An 18,731-nucleotide genomic window follows, 5' to 3' on the forward strand; every position below is an offset into this window, starting at 1 on the left:
GGTTCAAACACTATTTGAAATAGTTTATCTGAGCTTGATTGAGCTGTCCTGGCAAAATGGAACCAATGGAGTAGTCACAATGATGAAACTGCCAATCTGGTACTCGGGACAGACTAGAGGAAATGCAAAAAACATTTGGTCTGCTACCCTCCACAGCCCTCCCAAGGTCTAGCTAGCTGAGTAGGAGAACCCAACAAAGCAGGGAAAAGTCAACAGGTTTTGTTTTGTTCCCCCCAGCCTCCCATTCTTTAGTTTATCCTGGGACACTGCTTTGGACGTCATACGTATTACCCCTCTCTCTCTCTGAGACATTGTTTTGTTCCCCCCATTCTTTAGTTTATCCTGAGACACTGCTTTGGACGTCATACGTATTCTCTCTCTCTCTCTCTCTCTTGCTCACTCTCTCTCTCTCTCTTGCTCACGCTCTCTCTCTCATCTTTTCACTTCTCATCCCTTCCTCTACCCTCTTTCCCTCCCCCTTGTTGTTGTGGTCCCCCAACAGCTCTCCCTCTGGACTCGGCACGCCACGTGACCCAGCTATAGCATGCTCTTTCCAGAGTCTCCTCCACAGCCTGGCTCTCCATCCTTTTCAGGCGTGCTGCGGAGCCCGCAGGCCATGACAGGCCTCTCTTCTACTGACAGCCAGCCTACTGAAGGTTCTGCAGTGGCCCGCTACTCTTGAAAGCTTCCTGCCCTCATTTGTTTGAAGCATAAATTGAGCCGACATTCAGCAAACCGCCTCTGCCCCTTTCTTTCTGTGCGCCTCTAACAGTTTGAATGGGCTGGGATTCCTCTTGGTGTATATTACTTGATTCAATGCATCTTGGTCCCCCACGCAATCTCCAAGGCTGTATTCTGGAATCTATTTATAGCCCGGCCATTATCTGTAGTTCTGACTGGAGGGATGAACATACAACACAATACTGGCTCTGGCATTGACCCACTGTACTGTACAATATTCCCCACAGACCCTTGGGTAGCACCATGCTAACTCTATGATCTGCAACACTTACTGTTGGATCAAAAGGAGCAATGATTTCATGATCTCAATACTCTGAAAAACAAATCATAACGTAAATAATGAAGTAATATTTAGGATGAAATTGTGCTAAATAATTTGATATAGATGTACAAAATCACAAAGGCTAATATTAGGCGAATATGATCACGTTTCAGAGAGGCAACCTGAGAATAGCGGTAGCCAACAATATCTCACAAGCCGTCCCTGGCCCCCATATTTCACAAAGCTATCCATCACCAAAACACGGCCAGTAGGTTTGACTGAATTCAAACCCAGGGACATAAATGCCACTTTATGGTTTCTCCTATGTTGCTTCTGCTAGGCTGTGAGTCCAGTGTCAGCGTGGAGGATTAAAAACACCCACTGATTGGTACACTGCAACACCACCACTTTACATTCTGGTCACACCCACAGATGAAAGCCTGAGCCTCCTTGAATCATAAGGGCTGAATTATAGCGGGAAATAGATCTCCCATCTCCGAGCCTTTAATTGGCAACCTACAAATATGCACAATGTTGATTTACTCAACCTTTTTCCCAGCCTCCTCAACGTCCATTAAGGAGGATTTCTGACCTGGATCTCTGCAGAGAGGGAGAGAATATAATATAAACTAATCCTAGTTCTTATCCTCACCAATTTGGTCAACATCTCATCTAACATCCGTTTATGGACGATTTACTAAAGTACTTAGGACAATGAGGAGAGATTTCACCTCTGTATTGCCTAGCAAATAAACGAGTAGATTAAGCCCTGTTCTGGACCAAAAAGAAAGCTCAATGGAGAATCTCCATCAAAAAATGCTTTTATGTCCAGGAGTTTAGCTAACGTTGGACATGATTTACTCCCGAAAATCTCCATCAAAAAGAGAGGTACAGTACAGGCAGGTACAGGCAGGTACAGTACAACCACAAAAGGCCTAGAGACTGAACATCCCTAATGTGGATGGTTTTACTAAGCCATTCAACAGCTTCCTCTACTGTGTCTGTCCATCTACTTTCATCCCTTGCGCCAGCCCTTCACTCCACCGTTAAATCTTTAGTATGCGCATTCAGTGTTCTCAAGGTCTGTGTGCTTATCTATAGAAAAAGGTGTGCGAGGGAAAAAGGGCCTGCTTTGGAGAGTTTCATTATCAATAATTGGAACAATTCTATTGAATACGAAATGAATGGAAGAAAAAACAGATGTTTGTGCTCCCCATGCTCCCCTTTTGACCAGGTATTCTGAAAGAACCACTCGCCAAAATGGAAGAACTGCCTCTATCAATTCGGAAGGCGAAATAATAAGTACTGAATTGTTGCGAGGCAGACATGGTGGAGATGTAAACCTGCTAAGACGCTTTTAGGTGTGATTACTGTAAAGAATTGAGTGAGCTGCATTACTCACAATGTAATGACAAACAGGAGCACGGGCCTCAGTGAAGGATCAAGGGCAATAAGAGGGATAGAGAGAGAGAGAGAGAGAGAGAGAGAGAGAGAGAGGGATAAAGAGTGAGAGGTAGGGAGAGAGAGAAAAAAAGAGAGAGGGAGATAGAAACATACAGAAAGAGAGATGAACAGTATGTGGGAAAGGAAAGTCTTGATTACCTCCAGGTGAGGCGCCGGGTTGAATCCACATAGGTTGCAGACCTGAGTGTGGCACTGGGTACAGGAGTTGTAGCTAGGCGGCTCAGTGGTGCTGCCAATGTTGAGCTCTGTCTTACACAGGGGGCATTTGACTTTGTGCTTCTCGGGCTCCACCGGCTTGGGAACAGGCTCCTGTCTGGCCGGCTGCTGCTGCTGTTGCTGTTGTTGCTGTGGTCCCTTCTGATGATGCACAGGTGATTGCTGCTGTTGGGGTGCTTTCTGAGTTGATGTATGTGGGCCACCCATTTGTGGTGCATACGGGCCACCAATCTGAGTTGGTGTGTGGGGTCCACCCATTTGCGGTACATGAGGGCCACCCATTTGAAGTGCTTGTGGGCCACCCATTTGGGGTGCTTGTGGGCCACCCATCTGTGGTGCTTGCGGGCCACCCATCGGGGGTGCATGAGGGCCACCCATCTGTGGTGCATGGGGGCCACCCGTCTGGAATGGTTTGGCACCAGGAGGTCCTTGTTGTTTGTTGGAAGGCCCACCCCTGGCAGGGGAGGGCTGGGTGGATGGTGTCCCTGAGAGGGGGTCCACAGAGGCCAGGGTGCTGGCTGCCTGGTTGAGGAGCGATGCCCCAAAGCCAAACAGTTTGGTCAGGCCGTCCTGGGGCGGTTGCCCCTGGGGAGCAGCGGGCCGATGGGAAGGCGATGAGCCGGCGCTGGCAGCCTGACGGCCGCCCTGGTGCAGCGGGGAGCCTCGGCCCAGGTCTGGCTGGGAGGGAGCCTTGGCCATGCCCACCAGGGGGACTGCCCCAGGATGGGGGATCCGGGGCTGGCCGGGACCTCCAGGCCCTCTCTGGCCATATGGGATGTGCTGGGGGGAGCTTGTCGTTGACCCGGGCAGGGAGGCAGAGCCGGGTATAGGGTGTCTCTGTAGGCCAGGAGAGGTCTGTGGCTGATGCTGAGCTTGGGGTTTGGCCTGAGGCTGGTGCTGGGGCTGGGATTGACCATAGGGCTGGGATTGACCATATGGCCGGGGCTGAGGTTGGCTTTGGCCGTAGAGCTGTTGCTGGGGCTGGGATTGACCATAGGGCTGAGATTGACCATATGGCTGAGGCTGAGTTTGGCTGTCGGGCTGTTGTTGGGGCTGGGATTGATCATAGGGCTGTTTCTGGGGCTGGGAATGGCCATAGGTCTGGGATTGACCATGTGGCTGGGCCTGTGGATGGGATTGACCATGTGGCTGAGGCTGAGTTTGGTTGTAGGGCTGTTGCTGAGGCTGGGATTGACCATAGGGCTGGGGCTGGGATTGGGATTGACCATAGGGCTGGGCCTGGGATTGGGATTGACCATAGGGCTGGGCCTGGGATTGGGATTGACCATGGGGCTGGGGCTGGGATTGGGATTGACCATAGGGCTGGGCCTGGGATTGGGATTGACCATAGGGCTGGGGCTGGGATTGGGACTGACCATAAAGCTGGGCCTGGGATTGGGATTGACCATAGGGCTGGGATTGACCATAGGGCTGGGCCTGGGGCTGGGATTGACCATAGGGCTGGGATTGACCGTAGAGTTGGTGCTGGGGCTGGGAGTGGGGTTTTGACTGTGGTGGGGGCTGGGCCTGGGGCTGAGGCTGGGGTTTTGGCTGGGCTGCTGGCTGAGCTGGCTGAACAGGTGGTGGCTGGACTATGGGTTTGGTTTGGTGGGATGGAGAGTGGATCTGCTGCTGGCTCTTGGAGCGTGGGGTGGTCATGTCAATGCCCAAGGCCCTCTGCATCTGGCAGTTGAGACAGAGCCACTCCTGGACCTAGGGACGACAAACAAGAGAAAAGAGTTTGTTAACAACACAATTACACCGATTAATTTCTCCTTTTTCATATTTTATAATGAAACAAGTAACTGGGCCACAAAAGTACATTCAGAGACTTGTTCTGAAGCCACTCTTGCGTTGTCTTTGCTGTGTGCTTAAAGTCATTATCCTGTTGGAAGGGGAACCTTCACCGTGCTGCAGAGACGGTTGTCCTTCTGGAAGGTTCTCCCATCTCCACAGAGGAACTCTGGAGCTCTATCAGATTGACCATCGGGTTCTTGGTCACCTCCCTGACCAAGGTCCTTCTCCCCCGATTTCTCAGTTTGGCCGAGTGCCAGCTCGAGGAAGATTCTTGGTGGTTCCAAACTTAATCCATTTAAGAATGATGGACGTCACTGTGTTCTTGGGGACCCTCAATGCTGCAGAAATATTTTGGCACCCTGCCCCAGATATTAGCCTCGACACAATCCTGTCACGGACCTCTACGGACAATTCTTTTGAACTCATGGCTTGGTTTTTGTTGTTACATGCAAAGTCAACTGTGGGACCTTATATAGACAGGTGTGTGCCTTTCCAAATCATGTCTAGTCAATTGAATTTACCACAGGTGGACTCCAATCAAGTTGTAGAAACATCTCAAAGATGATCAATGGAAACAGGATGCACTTGAGCTCCTCATAGCAAAGGGTCTGAATACTTATGTTTTTTACATGTCTAAAAACCTGTTTGTCATTATGGGTTATTGTGTGTAGATTGACAAGAATTTTTATTTATTTAATCAATTTTAGAATGAGGCTGTAACGTAACAAAATGTGGAAAAAGGGAAGGGGTCTGAATACTTTCTGAATGCACTGTGCAAGTGAATTGTGTCTATGTATGTTTTCTTTGTCCAAGTCTTGACCTATGGGACTGCTGGACTGTCCATTAACACGGTACTTAATTTTGTTTATCTGTCTGCCACAGCCTCAAACTCAGCCCCTGTGTGTAGCTAACTGACCCTCTCTGCCTATTCATCGCCATATACCTGTTGTTGTTGTCTTGGCTGTTTACCCGTTGTTGTCTCACCCGTTGTTGTCTTAGCTCTTCCAATCAACACCTGTGATTGCTTTATACCTTTCTCTAATGTCAATATGGCTTGTATACTGTTGTTTAGGGCAGCTCTCATTGTTTTATTTTACTGCGGAGCCTCTAGTTCTGCACAACATTCCTCAGATAGCTCTTTTGTCCCAGCTCCCACACATGCGGAGACCGCACCCAGCTTAACTGGCGCCTCCAGAGATGCAACCTCTCTCATCGTCACTCAATGCCTAGGTTTACCCCCACTATACTCGCACCCTACCCTACCCTTGTCTGTTCACTATGCCCTGAATCTATCCTACCACGCCCATAAATCTGCTCCTTTTATTCTCTGTTCCTGTCACGTTCCTGACCTGTTTTCCTTTTTCTTGTATTTATTTAGTTGGTCAGGGCGTGAGTTGGGTGGGTTTGTCTATGTTTGATTTTCTATGTTGGGATGTTTGTGTTCGGCCGGGTATGATTCTCAATCAGAGACAGCTGTCAATCGTTGTCCCTGATTGAGAATCATACTTAGGCAGCCTGGGTTTCACGTGTGTTTTGTGGGTGTTTGTCTTCCGTGTAGTCGTTGTGCCACACGGGACTGTTTGTCGGTTTGATTTTCTATTTGTTATCTTGCTTCATATAGTGTTCAGTTCAATGCTAATAAATTATGGACACTAACCACTCCGCGTATTGGTCCGATCCTTCTCGCCTCTCCTTGTCCGAGGAGGAGGAATATGAAAGCCGTAACAGTTCCCAACACACTAGACGACCAGTTCTTATAGCCTTTAGCCGTATCCTCATCCTACTCCTCCTCTGTTCCTCTGGTGATGTAGAGGTTAACCAAGGCCCTGTGTGTCCCCATGCGCTCTCATTTGTTGACTTCTGCAACCGTAAAAGCCTTGGGTTCTTGCATGTTAACATCAGAAGCCTCCTCCCTAAGTTTGTTTTATTCACTGCTTTAGCACACTCCGCCAACCCTGATGTTCCAGCTGTGTCTGAATCCTGGCTTAGGAAGGCCACAAAAAAATCTGAAATTTCCATCCCCAATTACAACATTTTCCGTCAAGATAGAACTGCTAAAGGGGGCGGAATTGCAATCTACTGTAGAGATAGCCTGCAGAGTTCTGTCATACTATCCAAATCTACAGTTCGAGCTTCTACTTTTAAAGATCCATCTCTCCAGAAATAAGTCAATAGCCTGTTATAGACCCCCCTCAGCTCCTAGCTGTGCCCTGGACACCATAAGTGAATTGATTGCCCACCATCTATCGTCAGAGTTCGTACTGCTAGGTGACCTAAATTGGGATATGCTTAACACCCCGGTCGTCCTAAAATCTAAGATAGATGCCCTCAATCTCACACAAATTATCAAGGAACCTACCAGGTACAACCCCAAGTCTGTAAACATGGGCACCCTCATAGATATCATTCTGCCTAACTTGCCCTCAAAATACACCTCTGCTGTTTTCAACTAGGATCTCAGCGATCACTGCCTCATTGCCTACATCCGTTATGGGTCCGCGGTCAAACGACCAACCCTCATCACTGTCAAATGCTCCCTAAAACACTTCTGCGAGCAGGCCTTTCTAATCAACCTGGCCCAGGTATCCTGGAAGAATATTGACCTAATCCTCTCAGTAAGGATACCTGGTTGTTCTTTAAAAGTGCTTTCCTCACCATCTTAAATAAGCATGCCCCTTTCAAAAAATGTAGAACTAAGAACAGATACAGTCCTTGGTTCACTCCAGACTTGACTGCCCTTGACCAGCACAAAAACACCCTGTGGCGTACCGCACTAGCTTCGAATAGTCCCCGCAATATGCAACTTTTCAGGGAAGTCAGGAACCAATACACACAGTCAGTCAGGAAAGCAAAGGCTAGCTTTTTTAAACAGAAATTTGCATCCTGTAGCACTAATTCCAAAAAGTTTTGGGAAACAGTAAAGTCCATGGAGAATAAGAGCACCTCCTCCCAGCTGCCCACTGCACTGAGACTAGGAAACACTGTCATCACTGATAAATACACAATAATAACAATAATAATAATAATAATAATAATGAGAATTTCAATAAGCATTTCTCTACGGCTGGCCATGCTTTTCACCTGGCTACCCCAACCCCGGCCAACAGCTCTGCACCCCCCGCAGCAACTGGCTCAAGCCCCCCCCGCCCCCCACTTCTCTTTCACCCAAATCCAGACAGCTGATGTTCTGAAAGAGCTGCAAAATCTGGATCCCTACAAATCAGCTGGGCAAGACAATCTGGACCCTCTCTTCCTACAATTATCCGCCGAAATTGTTGCAACCCCTATTACTAGTCTGTTCAACCTCTCTTTCGTATTGTCTGAGATTCCTAAAGATTGGAAAGCGGCCACGGTCATCCCCCTCTTCAAAGGGGGAGATACTCTAGACCCAAACTGTTACAGACCTATATCCATCCTGCCCTGCTTTTCTAAAGTCTTCGAAAGCAAAGTGAATAAACAGATCACCGACCATTTCGAATCCCACCGTACTTTCTCCGCTATGCAATCTGGTTTCCGAGCTGGTCACGGGTGCACCTCAGCCACGCTCAATGTCCAAAATGATATCATAACCGACATCGATAAAAGACAGTACTGTGCAGCCATCTTCATCGACCTGGCCAAGGCTTTCGACTCTGTCAATCACCGTATTCTTATCGGGAGACTCAACCGCCTTGGTTTCTCGAATGACTGCCTAGCCTGGTTCACTAACTACTTCTCAGATAGAGTTCAGTGTGTCAAATCGGAGGGCCTGTTGTCCGGACCTCTGGCAGTCTCTATGGGGGTGCCACAGGTTTCAATTCTTGGGCAGACTCTTTTCTCTGTATACATCAATGACGTCGCTCTTGCTGCTGGTGATTTTTTGATTCACTTCTACGCAGACGACACCATTCTGTATACATCTGGCCCTTCTTTGGACACTGTGTTAACTAACCTCCAAACGAGCTTCAACGCCATACAACAGTCCTTCCATGGCCTCCAACTGCTCTTAAATGCTAGTAAAACTAAATGCATGCTCTTCAACCAATCGCTACCCACACCCGCCCGCCCGACAAGCGTCACTACTCTGGACGGTTCCGACTTAGAATATGTGGACAACTATAAATACCTAGGTGTCTGGCTAGACTCTAAACTCTCCTTCCAGACTCACATTAAGCATCTCCAATCCAAAATTAAATCTAGAATCGGCTTCCTATTCCACAACAAAGCCTCCTTCACTCATGCTGCCAAACATACCCTCGTAAAAATGACTATCCTTCGATCCTTGACTTTGACGATGTAATTTACAAAATAGCCTCCAACACTCTACTCAGCAAATTGGATGCAGTCTATCATCCATTTAGTCACCAAAGCCCCATATACTTCCCACCACTGTGACCTGTATGCTCGCGTTGGCTGGTCCTCGCTACATATTCGTGGCCAACCCACTGGCTCCAGGTCATCTATAAGTCTTTGCTAGGTAAAGCCCCGCCTTATCTCAGCTCACTGGTCACCATAGCAGCACCCACCCGTAGCACGCGTTCCAGCAGGTATATTTCACTGGTCATCCCCAAAGCCAACACCTCCTTTGAACGCATATCCTTCCAGTTCTTTGCTGCCAATGACTGTCTGACTGACGTGCCCAAAGTAAACGTCCTGTTACTCAGGCCCAGAAGCCAGGATATGCATATAATTGGTACCATTGGATAGAAAACACTTTGAAATTTGTAGAAATGTTAAAATAATGTATGAAACTATAACACAATTGATATGGTAGGAGAAAATCCAAAGAAAAACCAACTGGAACATTTACTTTTTGAGAGCCCATGCTCTTTCAACGGAAGGCTATGGGTCCTATGCAATTCCAGCTCCCAGGTTGCAATTCCTATGGCTTCCACTAGATGTCAACAGTCTCTTTTCAAGGTTTCAAGCTTGTTTCTTCCCAAACGAGGGAGAACTTTGAGTTTTGGTTCTGGGAGTCAGAGTTGGAAATCAGTCTGTGCGTGCGCAACGACGCGCATTTGCTAATTTTACTTTTCTATTGAACATACTTTTTTCCATATGAAATATTATAGTTTATTTACATTTTAGGGTACCTGAGGATTCAATAGAAACATAGTTTGACTTGTTAAAACAAAGTTTAGCGGTAGCTTTTTGGATTCCTTTCTCTGCATGTTGAACGAGTAGATTACTCAAATCAATGGCGCCAACTAAACAGACTTTTTGGGATATAAAGAAGGATTTTATCTAACAAAATGACCATGCATGTTGTAGCTGGGACCCTTGGGATTGCAAATCAGAGGAAGTTTTTCAAAAAGTAAGTCAATATTTAATCGCTATTTGTGATTTTACGAAGCCTGTGCTGGTTGAAAAATATTTTGATGTGGGGTACTGTCCTCCAAACAATTGCATGGCATGCTTTCGCTGTAAAGCTTATTGTAAATCGGACAACGCAGTTAGATTAACAAGATTTTAAGCTTTTAACTGATATCAGACATTTGTATGTTCTTAGATGTTTAATATCCATAATTTTTACGATTATTTATTTGAATTGTGCGCCCTGCAATTTCACCGGAAGTTGTCAACAGGGACGCCTTGAGCCCCTCATGCTTTTTGCCTGGTTCCAGATCTGTATGTGTGTTTACCGTAGCCAAATGGTCTGACTATCGTAGTTCGCAAAATCACATACAAATCTGGGACCAGGCAACTCTTCCTCTGCACACACACATGCAAGCACATATGCTCAAACACGCATGCACCTACCTACATCCTCACACACAAACACACACACACACACACACACACACACACACACACACACACACACACACACACACACACACACACACACACACACACACACACACACACACACACACACACACACACACTTTGTGTCCTGATTGTCAGTCATTAATCCAGGGGGTCACTTTAAACTAATCAAACTAATCCAGTGGTAATCCTTTTTCCCCTGTGTTCTGTCTCTCCATCTCTCCACAGTCTCTCTCTGTCTCTCCACCAACCGAATGGAAGGATGGAAGACGGAGGTGTTCTGTTCAAATCATCCAAGGCCTTATCAGAGCATCTCAGCCCGTCTCCATGCGCCCACTCATCACTCCTCCAGAGCAGTGCAGCAGCGTGAGGGAGTACTCAGGAGCTCTAATTTAATCTGTCATTAATTACTGGGAGAGCAGGGGGCAGTGGGGAGGTCAGCCCAGGAACTAGGAACTCTACTAAGGACTAAGAGGATAGATGAGAGACACAGCCAGACAATGGTGATGCTATAGATACCTTTGGAGTTGGAGTTATATCAGAGATCTTGTTGTTTGAGAATTGCAAGTCTCTTTTTTGATGGTAGTGTGTCTAAAGCTATTAGCTGTATACATGTAAACAAACACACTGACAGATCAGCCTTAACAGAGTAAAACGCGGTCGGAATGTCATTGTTTGCGGAAAATAATGTCTGACAGCATACGCCGGCACGACAAACGTAGCAATTTCCGTGGCCTGTCGACTTGCACACCAGTGTGACACGTAGGCAAAAACCAGCTTCACGCCGTCGCCACCAACACCAGCTGCCCCCCATGAAAAATGAATCAGAAAGGTTAGGAAACCCAGCTACTGCTAAACTAACTAAATGGTAAGACCACAAACACAGATGTTCAATATCCTTGTTATTGGTAGACGGATAACACTAGTATAACTACCTATAAAAGTAGAGTAACTAAGCACTGTGCTAGCATGCCAACATCCAGGATATAGAGCTGATAGGTCACACACACACACACACACAGTAGTGGTGGTGGTGCGGTGGTGGTTGCGGTGGTGCTGGTTGTGGTGCTGGTGTTGTGGTGGTGGTGCTTGTAGTTGCGGTGGTGGTTCTGCTGGTGGTTGTGCTGGTGGTTGTTGTTGTGGTGGTGGTGCTGCTGTTTGCGGTGGTGGTTGTGCTGGTGGTTGTGGTTGTGGTAGGGGTGGTGCTGGTGCTGGTGGTTGTGCTGGTGGTTGTTGTTGTGGTGGTGGTGCTGGTATTTGCGGTGGTGGTTGTGGTAGGGGTGGTGCTGGTAGTTGTGGTGATGGTGCTGGTGGTAGTTGTGATGGTTGTGGTGCTGGTGGTTGTGGTTGTTGTGGTAGTGGTGCTGGTATTTGTGGTTGTGGTGCTAACTGAGGCGTATCATTGAGAAACAGCAGGCCGCTCCAGAAAAGCTCATTACCCACTCTGTCAGAGGAAAAGTCTACTATACATCAGATCAGTCATAGAACCACCAGGCCTTTAACAACCAGCCATCCCCCTTGCAACTCAGGTGTGTGGATCAGAGAAAGAGAGAGAGGGAGAGGGATGGACCGAGGGAAGGAGAAAGAGAGAGAAATAACAGTGTCTGTGTCTTTACATTTTTTCCAATCTCATTTTAGGGAAGCAGCCAGCTAGCTAGCCTGGTTCAAGGGCAGCTGAGATTAAACTGCAGGCTGATACAAGTTCTGGCCAGTCCATCTTTATTGCTGTTTACGATGAGTCAGTCAGAACACTTCACTCTTTTATACTCTCAAAAAGTATCTTTCTCTCCATGGAGAACTTCAATGTAGTCTTTCTCAATCATACAGTTCAATTATTTAGAGTGCACTCTGTTTCTATCCCAGCTAGCCCATTTAGTTAATCGGAAGTGTGGGAACATATGTTTTTGGTTTCCCATTAGTTCTGGGAACGAAGCCATACGTTTCTTGACCGGTAAAATGGAACGTTCTTTAAACGTTCTGAGAACGGAAGTAAAAATGTCTCCTGTTCTAGGAACGTACATTTTTAGGTTGCAGAGAGGTTCTGAGAAAGTTTTACGATGGTTCCCTGAAAGTTTTATTCATGGTCTGAGAACAGAAATGATAGGTTATTTGAAGATAATTAATGAACTTTCTGAGAATATGTTTCAAATAAGACTTTTAATAACACTGCTAGCTTAGTTTGGGTTAACTGCTTTGAACTCGAGGAACAGATAGGACACATGGAAATTCATTTGCTTAGGCATTAATCATGCAAACATAACTTGTTTTTATTGTGGCACGTAGTCAGTGAGATTCAAACCTATCTTCTGTCCTCTATCCATGGAATTAGTCGACTGCACCACCAGAATGGAGCTGACTTGCCATGTTTTTTTTAACTCATACAAAACTGTTCCTTTTAGTCTATTCAAACAGACCCCATTTCAAAGGAAACAAGCACTCATTAAGATCAGGTGTGGCCAATTAGTGGGATCGGCTAACACACCTGAACACACTTAACAAGATAGAGGATAGAGAGAGTTTTGTTGGCACTGATGTATATAGTTTTAAATAACATTCTTAGAACGTTCTTTTTTTTTTTTTTTTTTTTTTTATTTGACCACCTTTTCTCCCCAATTTCATGGTATCCAATTGTTAGTAATTACTATCTTGTCTCATCGCTACAACTCCCGTACGGGCTCGGGAGAGACGAAGGTCGAAAGCTATGCGTCCTCCGAAACACAACCCAACCAAGCCGCACTGCTTCTTAACACAGCGCACCTCCAACCCGGAAGCCAGCTGCACCAATGTGTCGGAGGAAACACCGTGCACCTGGCTACCTTGGTTAGCGCGCACTGCGCCCGGCCCGCCACAGAACTCACTGGTGTGCGATGAGACAAGGATATCCCTACCGGCCAAACCCTCCCTAACCCGGACGACGCTAGGCCAATTGTGCGTCGCCCCACGGACCTCCCGGTCGCGGCCGGCTGCGACAGAGCCTGGGCGCGAACCAAGAGTCTCTGGTGGCACAGCTAGCGCTGCGATGCAGTGCCCTAGACCACTGCGTCACCCGGGAGGCCCTAGAACGTTCTTTGAACGTTACTAATGTTTTCTTGTGGTTTTTCTGGAACGTTTTCTTAATGTTCCAAGAGCATGACTTTAAATAGAACCTGCATAAAACATTATGCTGAAGTACTGAAATTCCCACCTAAGAAACATATGGTTCTCAGAATGTTATGTGCTAGCTGGGTATCCTGCACCATTCCCAGAATATTGTGGGAAGGTGTATGCAAATAACTATAGGACAACCACAATCTCACCAAGCTCCAAGAAACATATGGTTCTCAGAACGTTATGGGCTAGCTAGGTATATATTTATTTACTTCATTTTGTTTATACTCAAGAAGTACTAACCTCGTCAATCACTCGAGGTAGCATTTTGTCAATTCATGTTGTTGAGCACAATAATGAATCATTATTTTTACTTTTCTATTTGATATGCCTCCCGATAAATACTTTGTTGAGGGAAAATGTATGCTTGTGATGTGTTGTTGTCTCACCTAGCTATCTTAAGATGAATGCACTAATACTAAGTCACTCTGGATAAGAGTGCCTGCTAAATTACAATTGTATGGTAGTCTAAATATTGTTGCCTTTATCAAAGGTGTGGAAAATAATAAAGGGGACTGTAGAGTATGCAAGTCAATACTTCGATCAATTTCCTAGAAACATACAGAACGGAACAGTTAATGCCCCTGAAATGGCTCCCTATTCCTTACATATTTTGACCAAAGCCCTATGGACCCTAAAGTAGTGCCCTATGTAGGGAATAGGATGCCATTTTGGACGCAACATGGTGATGGTGATGAAGCACCCTATTCACAACCTAATTATGTGTACACAGTGGACAACAGATGATTACTGTCATAATTAATAATCATCTGCCTCATTATGGCTATAGACTGGCCAGTGAACTGGATCATCTGCCCAGGGAGGACAACCAGTCAATGTGGGCCCAGGATCGTGTGCATTATGGAACACAACGGACAAAGTTTTCAAATAGAAAACCCCAAGAAAAGGAGTGTTTCTTATTGGACAAGGACAGTAGTCTCTCCCTGTTTCAGTCCATTTTCTTCTGTTTGGTGTCTAATGAATATGAACCAGGCCTCTTTAAAAAGGGAGAATCACTAATTGTCTTACAGTACTGTCTGCTAAAAGGTGGCCTATCACTTTGTGTCGAGTGATCTTTCAAACACCTATCAGAAACGCACGGGTGTGTGTGTACATGGGCTAGCTTGACTAGGCAACTCCTTACAAGAATGACACGACAATGATAACCAGAGGAGTTGGATAAAGCACATACAGTGTGTGATGGATCGGATAACATTTTAAGTATTCTAAATCGATAGTATCTTATAGTAGTTTATGCATATTTTGTCATTTACCACGACTAAATGGTCCACAGTATAAGAGCACTTCAATTGCAGAATATAGGACTGAATATCACTTCATTTTTCCCATTGGAAACATCTGCCTAGAATACTTTAATACCTTTTCTCAGGAGAATTCCTTTCCATTTGGTTAGAGTGATACTATAAAAATAATATAAAACTCCATTAGTGTTCTCCATTACAGCAGAGTGCTAGTGGGTCTATCATAATGCTCCCTCAGTGTTTTAAACCTGACAATCCGAGTCCAGTGGTGTCCATTTTCTCCATCTAGCGCCAACGCTACAGCTAACGTTTCCACATGGCTATGTTATATTGTACTGTACTGTAGTTCTCTGTTAAGATGAACAGGAATTAACTGATGTACAGTAACAATTCATCTGCATCAGCTGAAGATTTCTGTTCCAAACCCTCCACTTTTTCTTCAACTAAAATGTGAAGATTTTTCTCATTTTCCTCATACTGTGCCTTTAATTCAGATTCATTTATGTGGGAAAGTAAGATCAGAATAATTGCAAGGAACATTTTAGATCTCTGAAATAGGGATATTAAGGATGACAGTGGTGACAAAAATGAAGGCCTACGTTGGATATTTGACTTTTCCAGAATAACGAATATAACAGAGAAAATAGTGAATCCAGAACAAATGTAAAAAAGATTCCAGAAAAAGCATATGCCAAAGAGATAAGATCAACTTTTAAAGCGTTTAGAAATCAACTCATCATAGTCCTGTGGATAAAGCGACACCCGTCTCTCTCTTATTTGAGCTGCAGAGTTGCAGCAGACAGCTTAGTCTCAGCAGGCCAGCGCTAAGAGATAAACTACACACTCAGGTCATTCTCAATCTCACTGGAATCACTACTGGATCACCCCCAAGTCCTCAGTGAGGAAGTCAGAAACACTCTCATCTCCCTCAGAGGCTTCCCAATCACAGACACACACATATGTGTTTGCAACACACGCTCACACGCACACACACACTCTCTCTCACACACCACCACACATGCCCCTTTCTCACTCTTTTATCACACCCCACTACCCCCCCCCCTTCCCACAGGACACCCCCCCCCCCCTCTCCACCCCCCTCCATTCCTTACAGTGTTAAGTCCCCTCCTGATTGGTCAATGGCATCGATCAGTATTACCGTATGTTACTTAATTAAAATCTGCCTCAGCACTTTGTCTCACTCCAACTGGCTGATCGTTAAAAACCTCACTATAAGTGATGTCACAGCAGATCAATAGTGAATTTCAGTAAGACTGAAAAACAATACCCTGTACAGAACCCAGCCAGGGGAGGAGGGGACCTGGGGATTTTGTATTCATGTTTTAAAAGCAATGTGGTTCCAGAAGTGTGCTCCCTACCTTTAAAGTGTTTATAGTGACTAATCATGTATGTCTTATCTAAGGGATGGAGTTCTGAAACACAGACGGACAGACAGACAGACAGCAGCCTTCAGGCTGGAACGTGACTGGAGGTTTAGAGGAAAACACACCATAACACCCTAGTTATCACTAAGAACCAGCTTCGGGTCAGCCTTTCAACATTTAAAAAAAGCTATTTTCCTCGATCGATGGCCGCCTCTGGTTTTGGTACGGAGGCAGGGAGGCAGGCAAGCAGGGAGGCAGGCAAGCAGGGAAGCAGACAGACAGGCAGGCAGGCAAGCAGGGCGGCAGGCAGGCAGGGAGGTAGGGAGGCAGTCAGACAGGGAGGGAGGCAGACAGAGAGACAGGCAGGGAGGTAGGCAGGCAGGCAGGCAGGCAGGCAGGCAGGCAGGCAGGCAGGCAGGCAGGCAGGCAGGCAGGCAGGCAGGCAGGCAGGCAGGCAGGCAGGCAGGCAGGCAGGCAGGCAGGCAGGCAGGCAGGCAGGCAGGCAGGGATGCCAGAAGAGGAGGTGTCATACTGAAATAACATGTCTAATTAAGCTTGTAGTCTGTTCGTGACCAGCTTTGCTGACCATCAAAAAATGACTGTTGTCAGACTCGCTGCGATCAGCGATGAAGACATCTTTGAACAGCGCATCAGCCATACAACAATAAAGCGCTCATGAGAAATGCTATTTGACTTGCATGTCAAGTAAAGAGAGAAAATTCACAACACATTAACTGTTTGTAATCCGACCCTGTTCAACTGACAAAGATGGTGATCAGTGACAATGAAAACTGCATGTGCTCTGTTGTTGTGCATGAACTGTGCAAGTCTAGGCCTTAGCACATACTGAATTGGATCTTCATTTGATCACCCTGTTGCAAGACAACTTTCCTGCAATGCAGGGCTTTTAAAACATGTAGTGTATTTAAGGTTTAAAAAGGCTTCTGAAGTATATAACTTCCACTTTAAAATGTCAGACTTGATTTTCCCTTGAGAAAAATGTATCAATCCCTTCAAAAATGTTATTCATTATAATCCACATAATTCTTAATATTTCCTGTTGCTGCATGATTATTTTCCTGCTGTAGCAAATTCGCTCAAATTAAGATCCTACATCTGTATACCGTAAGTTACACAAATTGTGGTAAACTGCACCAAAAAAGGGAAATGCATAGAGGAGCCAGTGGGATCCTGCCCAGCAGCCCTTAGTGTTCCCATTGAGGGATCTGATGGAGACTGTGTGTGTGTGTGTGTGTGTGTGCGCGTGTGTGTATACTTGCATGTGTGTGCATGCATGCATGTGCGCGAGCCCATGTGGTGCCTGACTACCTGGTGCACGGGGATCATGGGCCCTGCTCATGTATAATGGATAAGATCTGGTCCTCAGAATAGCAGTGACGCCCAAAGGAACCCAGTCTGAGTGTTCCTGCTGGCTGCAGCAGAGGGAGACACTCCCTATCTCATCACACTAGCCCATCCATAACACTCACATAAGGTACTGTACAGAACAACACTGCTGACTTGTGGGTTGTGTGTGTGTGTGTGTCTGCCTATTCTAATGAATAGCCAGATGCCATCACATTATCTCTCTGCATTTCTGTTTTTCTCCCCCCCCCTCTCCCTTCCTCTCTCTCTACCTCTCCCCTTCTTTCTCCCTCCCCTCTCAATCTCCCTCACCCTCCCTTCCCTTCTCCCTCTACCTCGCTCTCCCCTCCCTACCTCTCTCTCTCTACCTCTCCCCCTCTCTCTCCCTCTTTCCTTCCCTTCTCCCTCTACCTCTCTCTGCTCTCAGGTCCTGTTCCAACCTGTAGTGTGCTGGGACTACCATGTGCCAGACAGGCCAGGTTGGAGGACCAGGAGGACTGAGGCTGGGGCAGTGCCAGGGAGAACGGTGCCGAGAGGGGCAGCCTCTCTGTGATAGTTCCGCTGGGCTAAAATAAGCCATAATCCTCCTTGTTACATACCAGGGAACAAAACCACACCTGCAACGTTATCTAATGAGCAGCGCCTCACTGCTTATCAAGCAGGACTTATTAGCTATCTGGTGAGCTTCACTGCCCTAGCGAGTAAAAACTATAATCTACTATACTGAGAAAGATGTCTCTGAAATGCAGTTGATTTACTGATCAATTGATTAACTAATTATTTCTTGAATTGCTTAATCAATGTGAGCTGTGTGCAGTGCCCAGTGCCACTGACCCAGCAACAGTGAGACCGGCTGTCGAGGGGTCCTTGAAATGGACTTGGTGGCTTCCCAGTCCAGCTAGGTCGTTCAAGATTGAGTCATAATTGGATGTCTATGCATATGAAGACGTCGGGAAATGCATTCAAAGCCGGCCACTAGGGGCAACATTGAGCGCTGTAAGTAGGCTTGGGCTTTGCTAGGACCTTGTGGATGGGGTGGTGGATAGGCGTAATCTCACGATCAGAAGGTGACTCTGGATCAGAAGGTTTCGTCGATCCCAGTCATGGACAGTTGTTTTTTTATGAACATCTAATTCTGCATTGAGACTGTGAGAGCTTGTTGGCCCAGTCGGATGCCTGCTCCAGTTAAACTGGCTGTCCCATGCTCCATCTGGAGTACAGTCAGCCCCTGCAGTGGGCTAAACACTGACAGCAGCAGCAGCTGTAGCTCAACATACGCTTCTCAACAGCTCCCTGTAGAAGAAGCAGTGACTCCCACTGTCCTAGTTTTACACCACTATCTAT

General features: G+C 46.4%; 1 protein-coding gene across 1 annotated transcript in view; it reads right to left on the reverse strand.

Annotated features, from left to right (window-relative positions):
* Window positions 1–18,731, reverse strand: part of LOC120061610 (protein bassoon-like) — a 130,571-nt gene that overhangs the window by 97,074 nt on the left and 14,766 nt on the right. Inside the window, exon 2 of the mRNA XM_039011516.1 lies at window positions 2,606–4,396. Coding sequence (XP_038867444.1) covers window positions 2,606–4,396 — 1,791 coding nt within the window. The remainder of the gene's footprint in view (window positions 1–2,605; window positions 4,397–18,731) is intronic.

This window comes from Salvelinus namaycush, chromosome 16, assembly GCF_016432855.1.
Source record: "Salvelinus namaycush isolate Seneca chromosome 16, SaNama_1.0, whole genome shotgun sequence".
Taxonomy (NCBI): domain Eukaryota; kingdom Metazoa; phylum Chordata; class Actinopteri; order Salmoniformes; family Salmonidae; genus Salvelinus; species Salvelinus namaycush.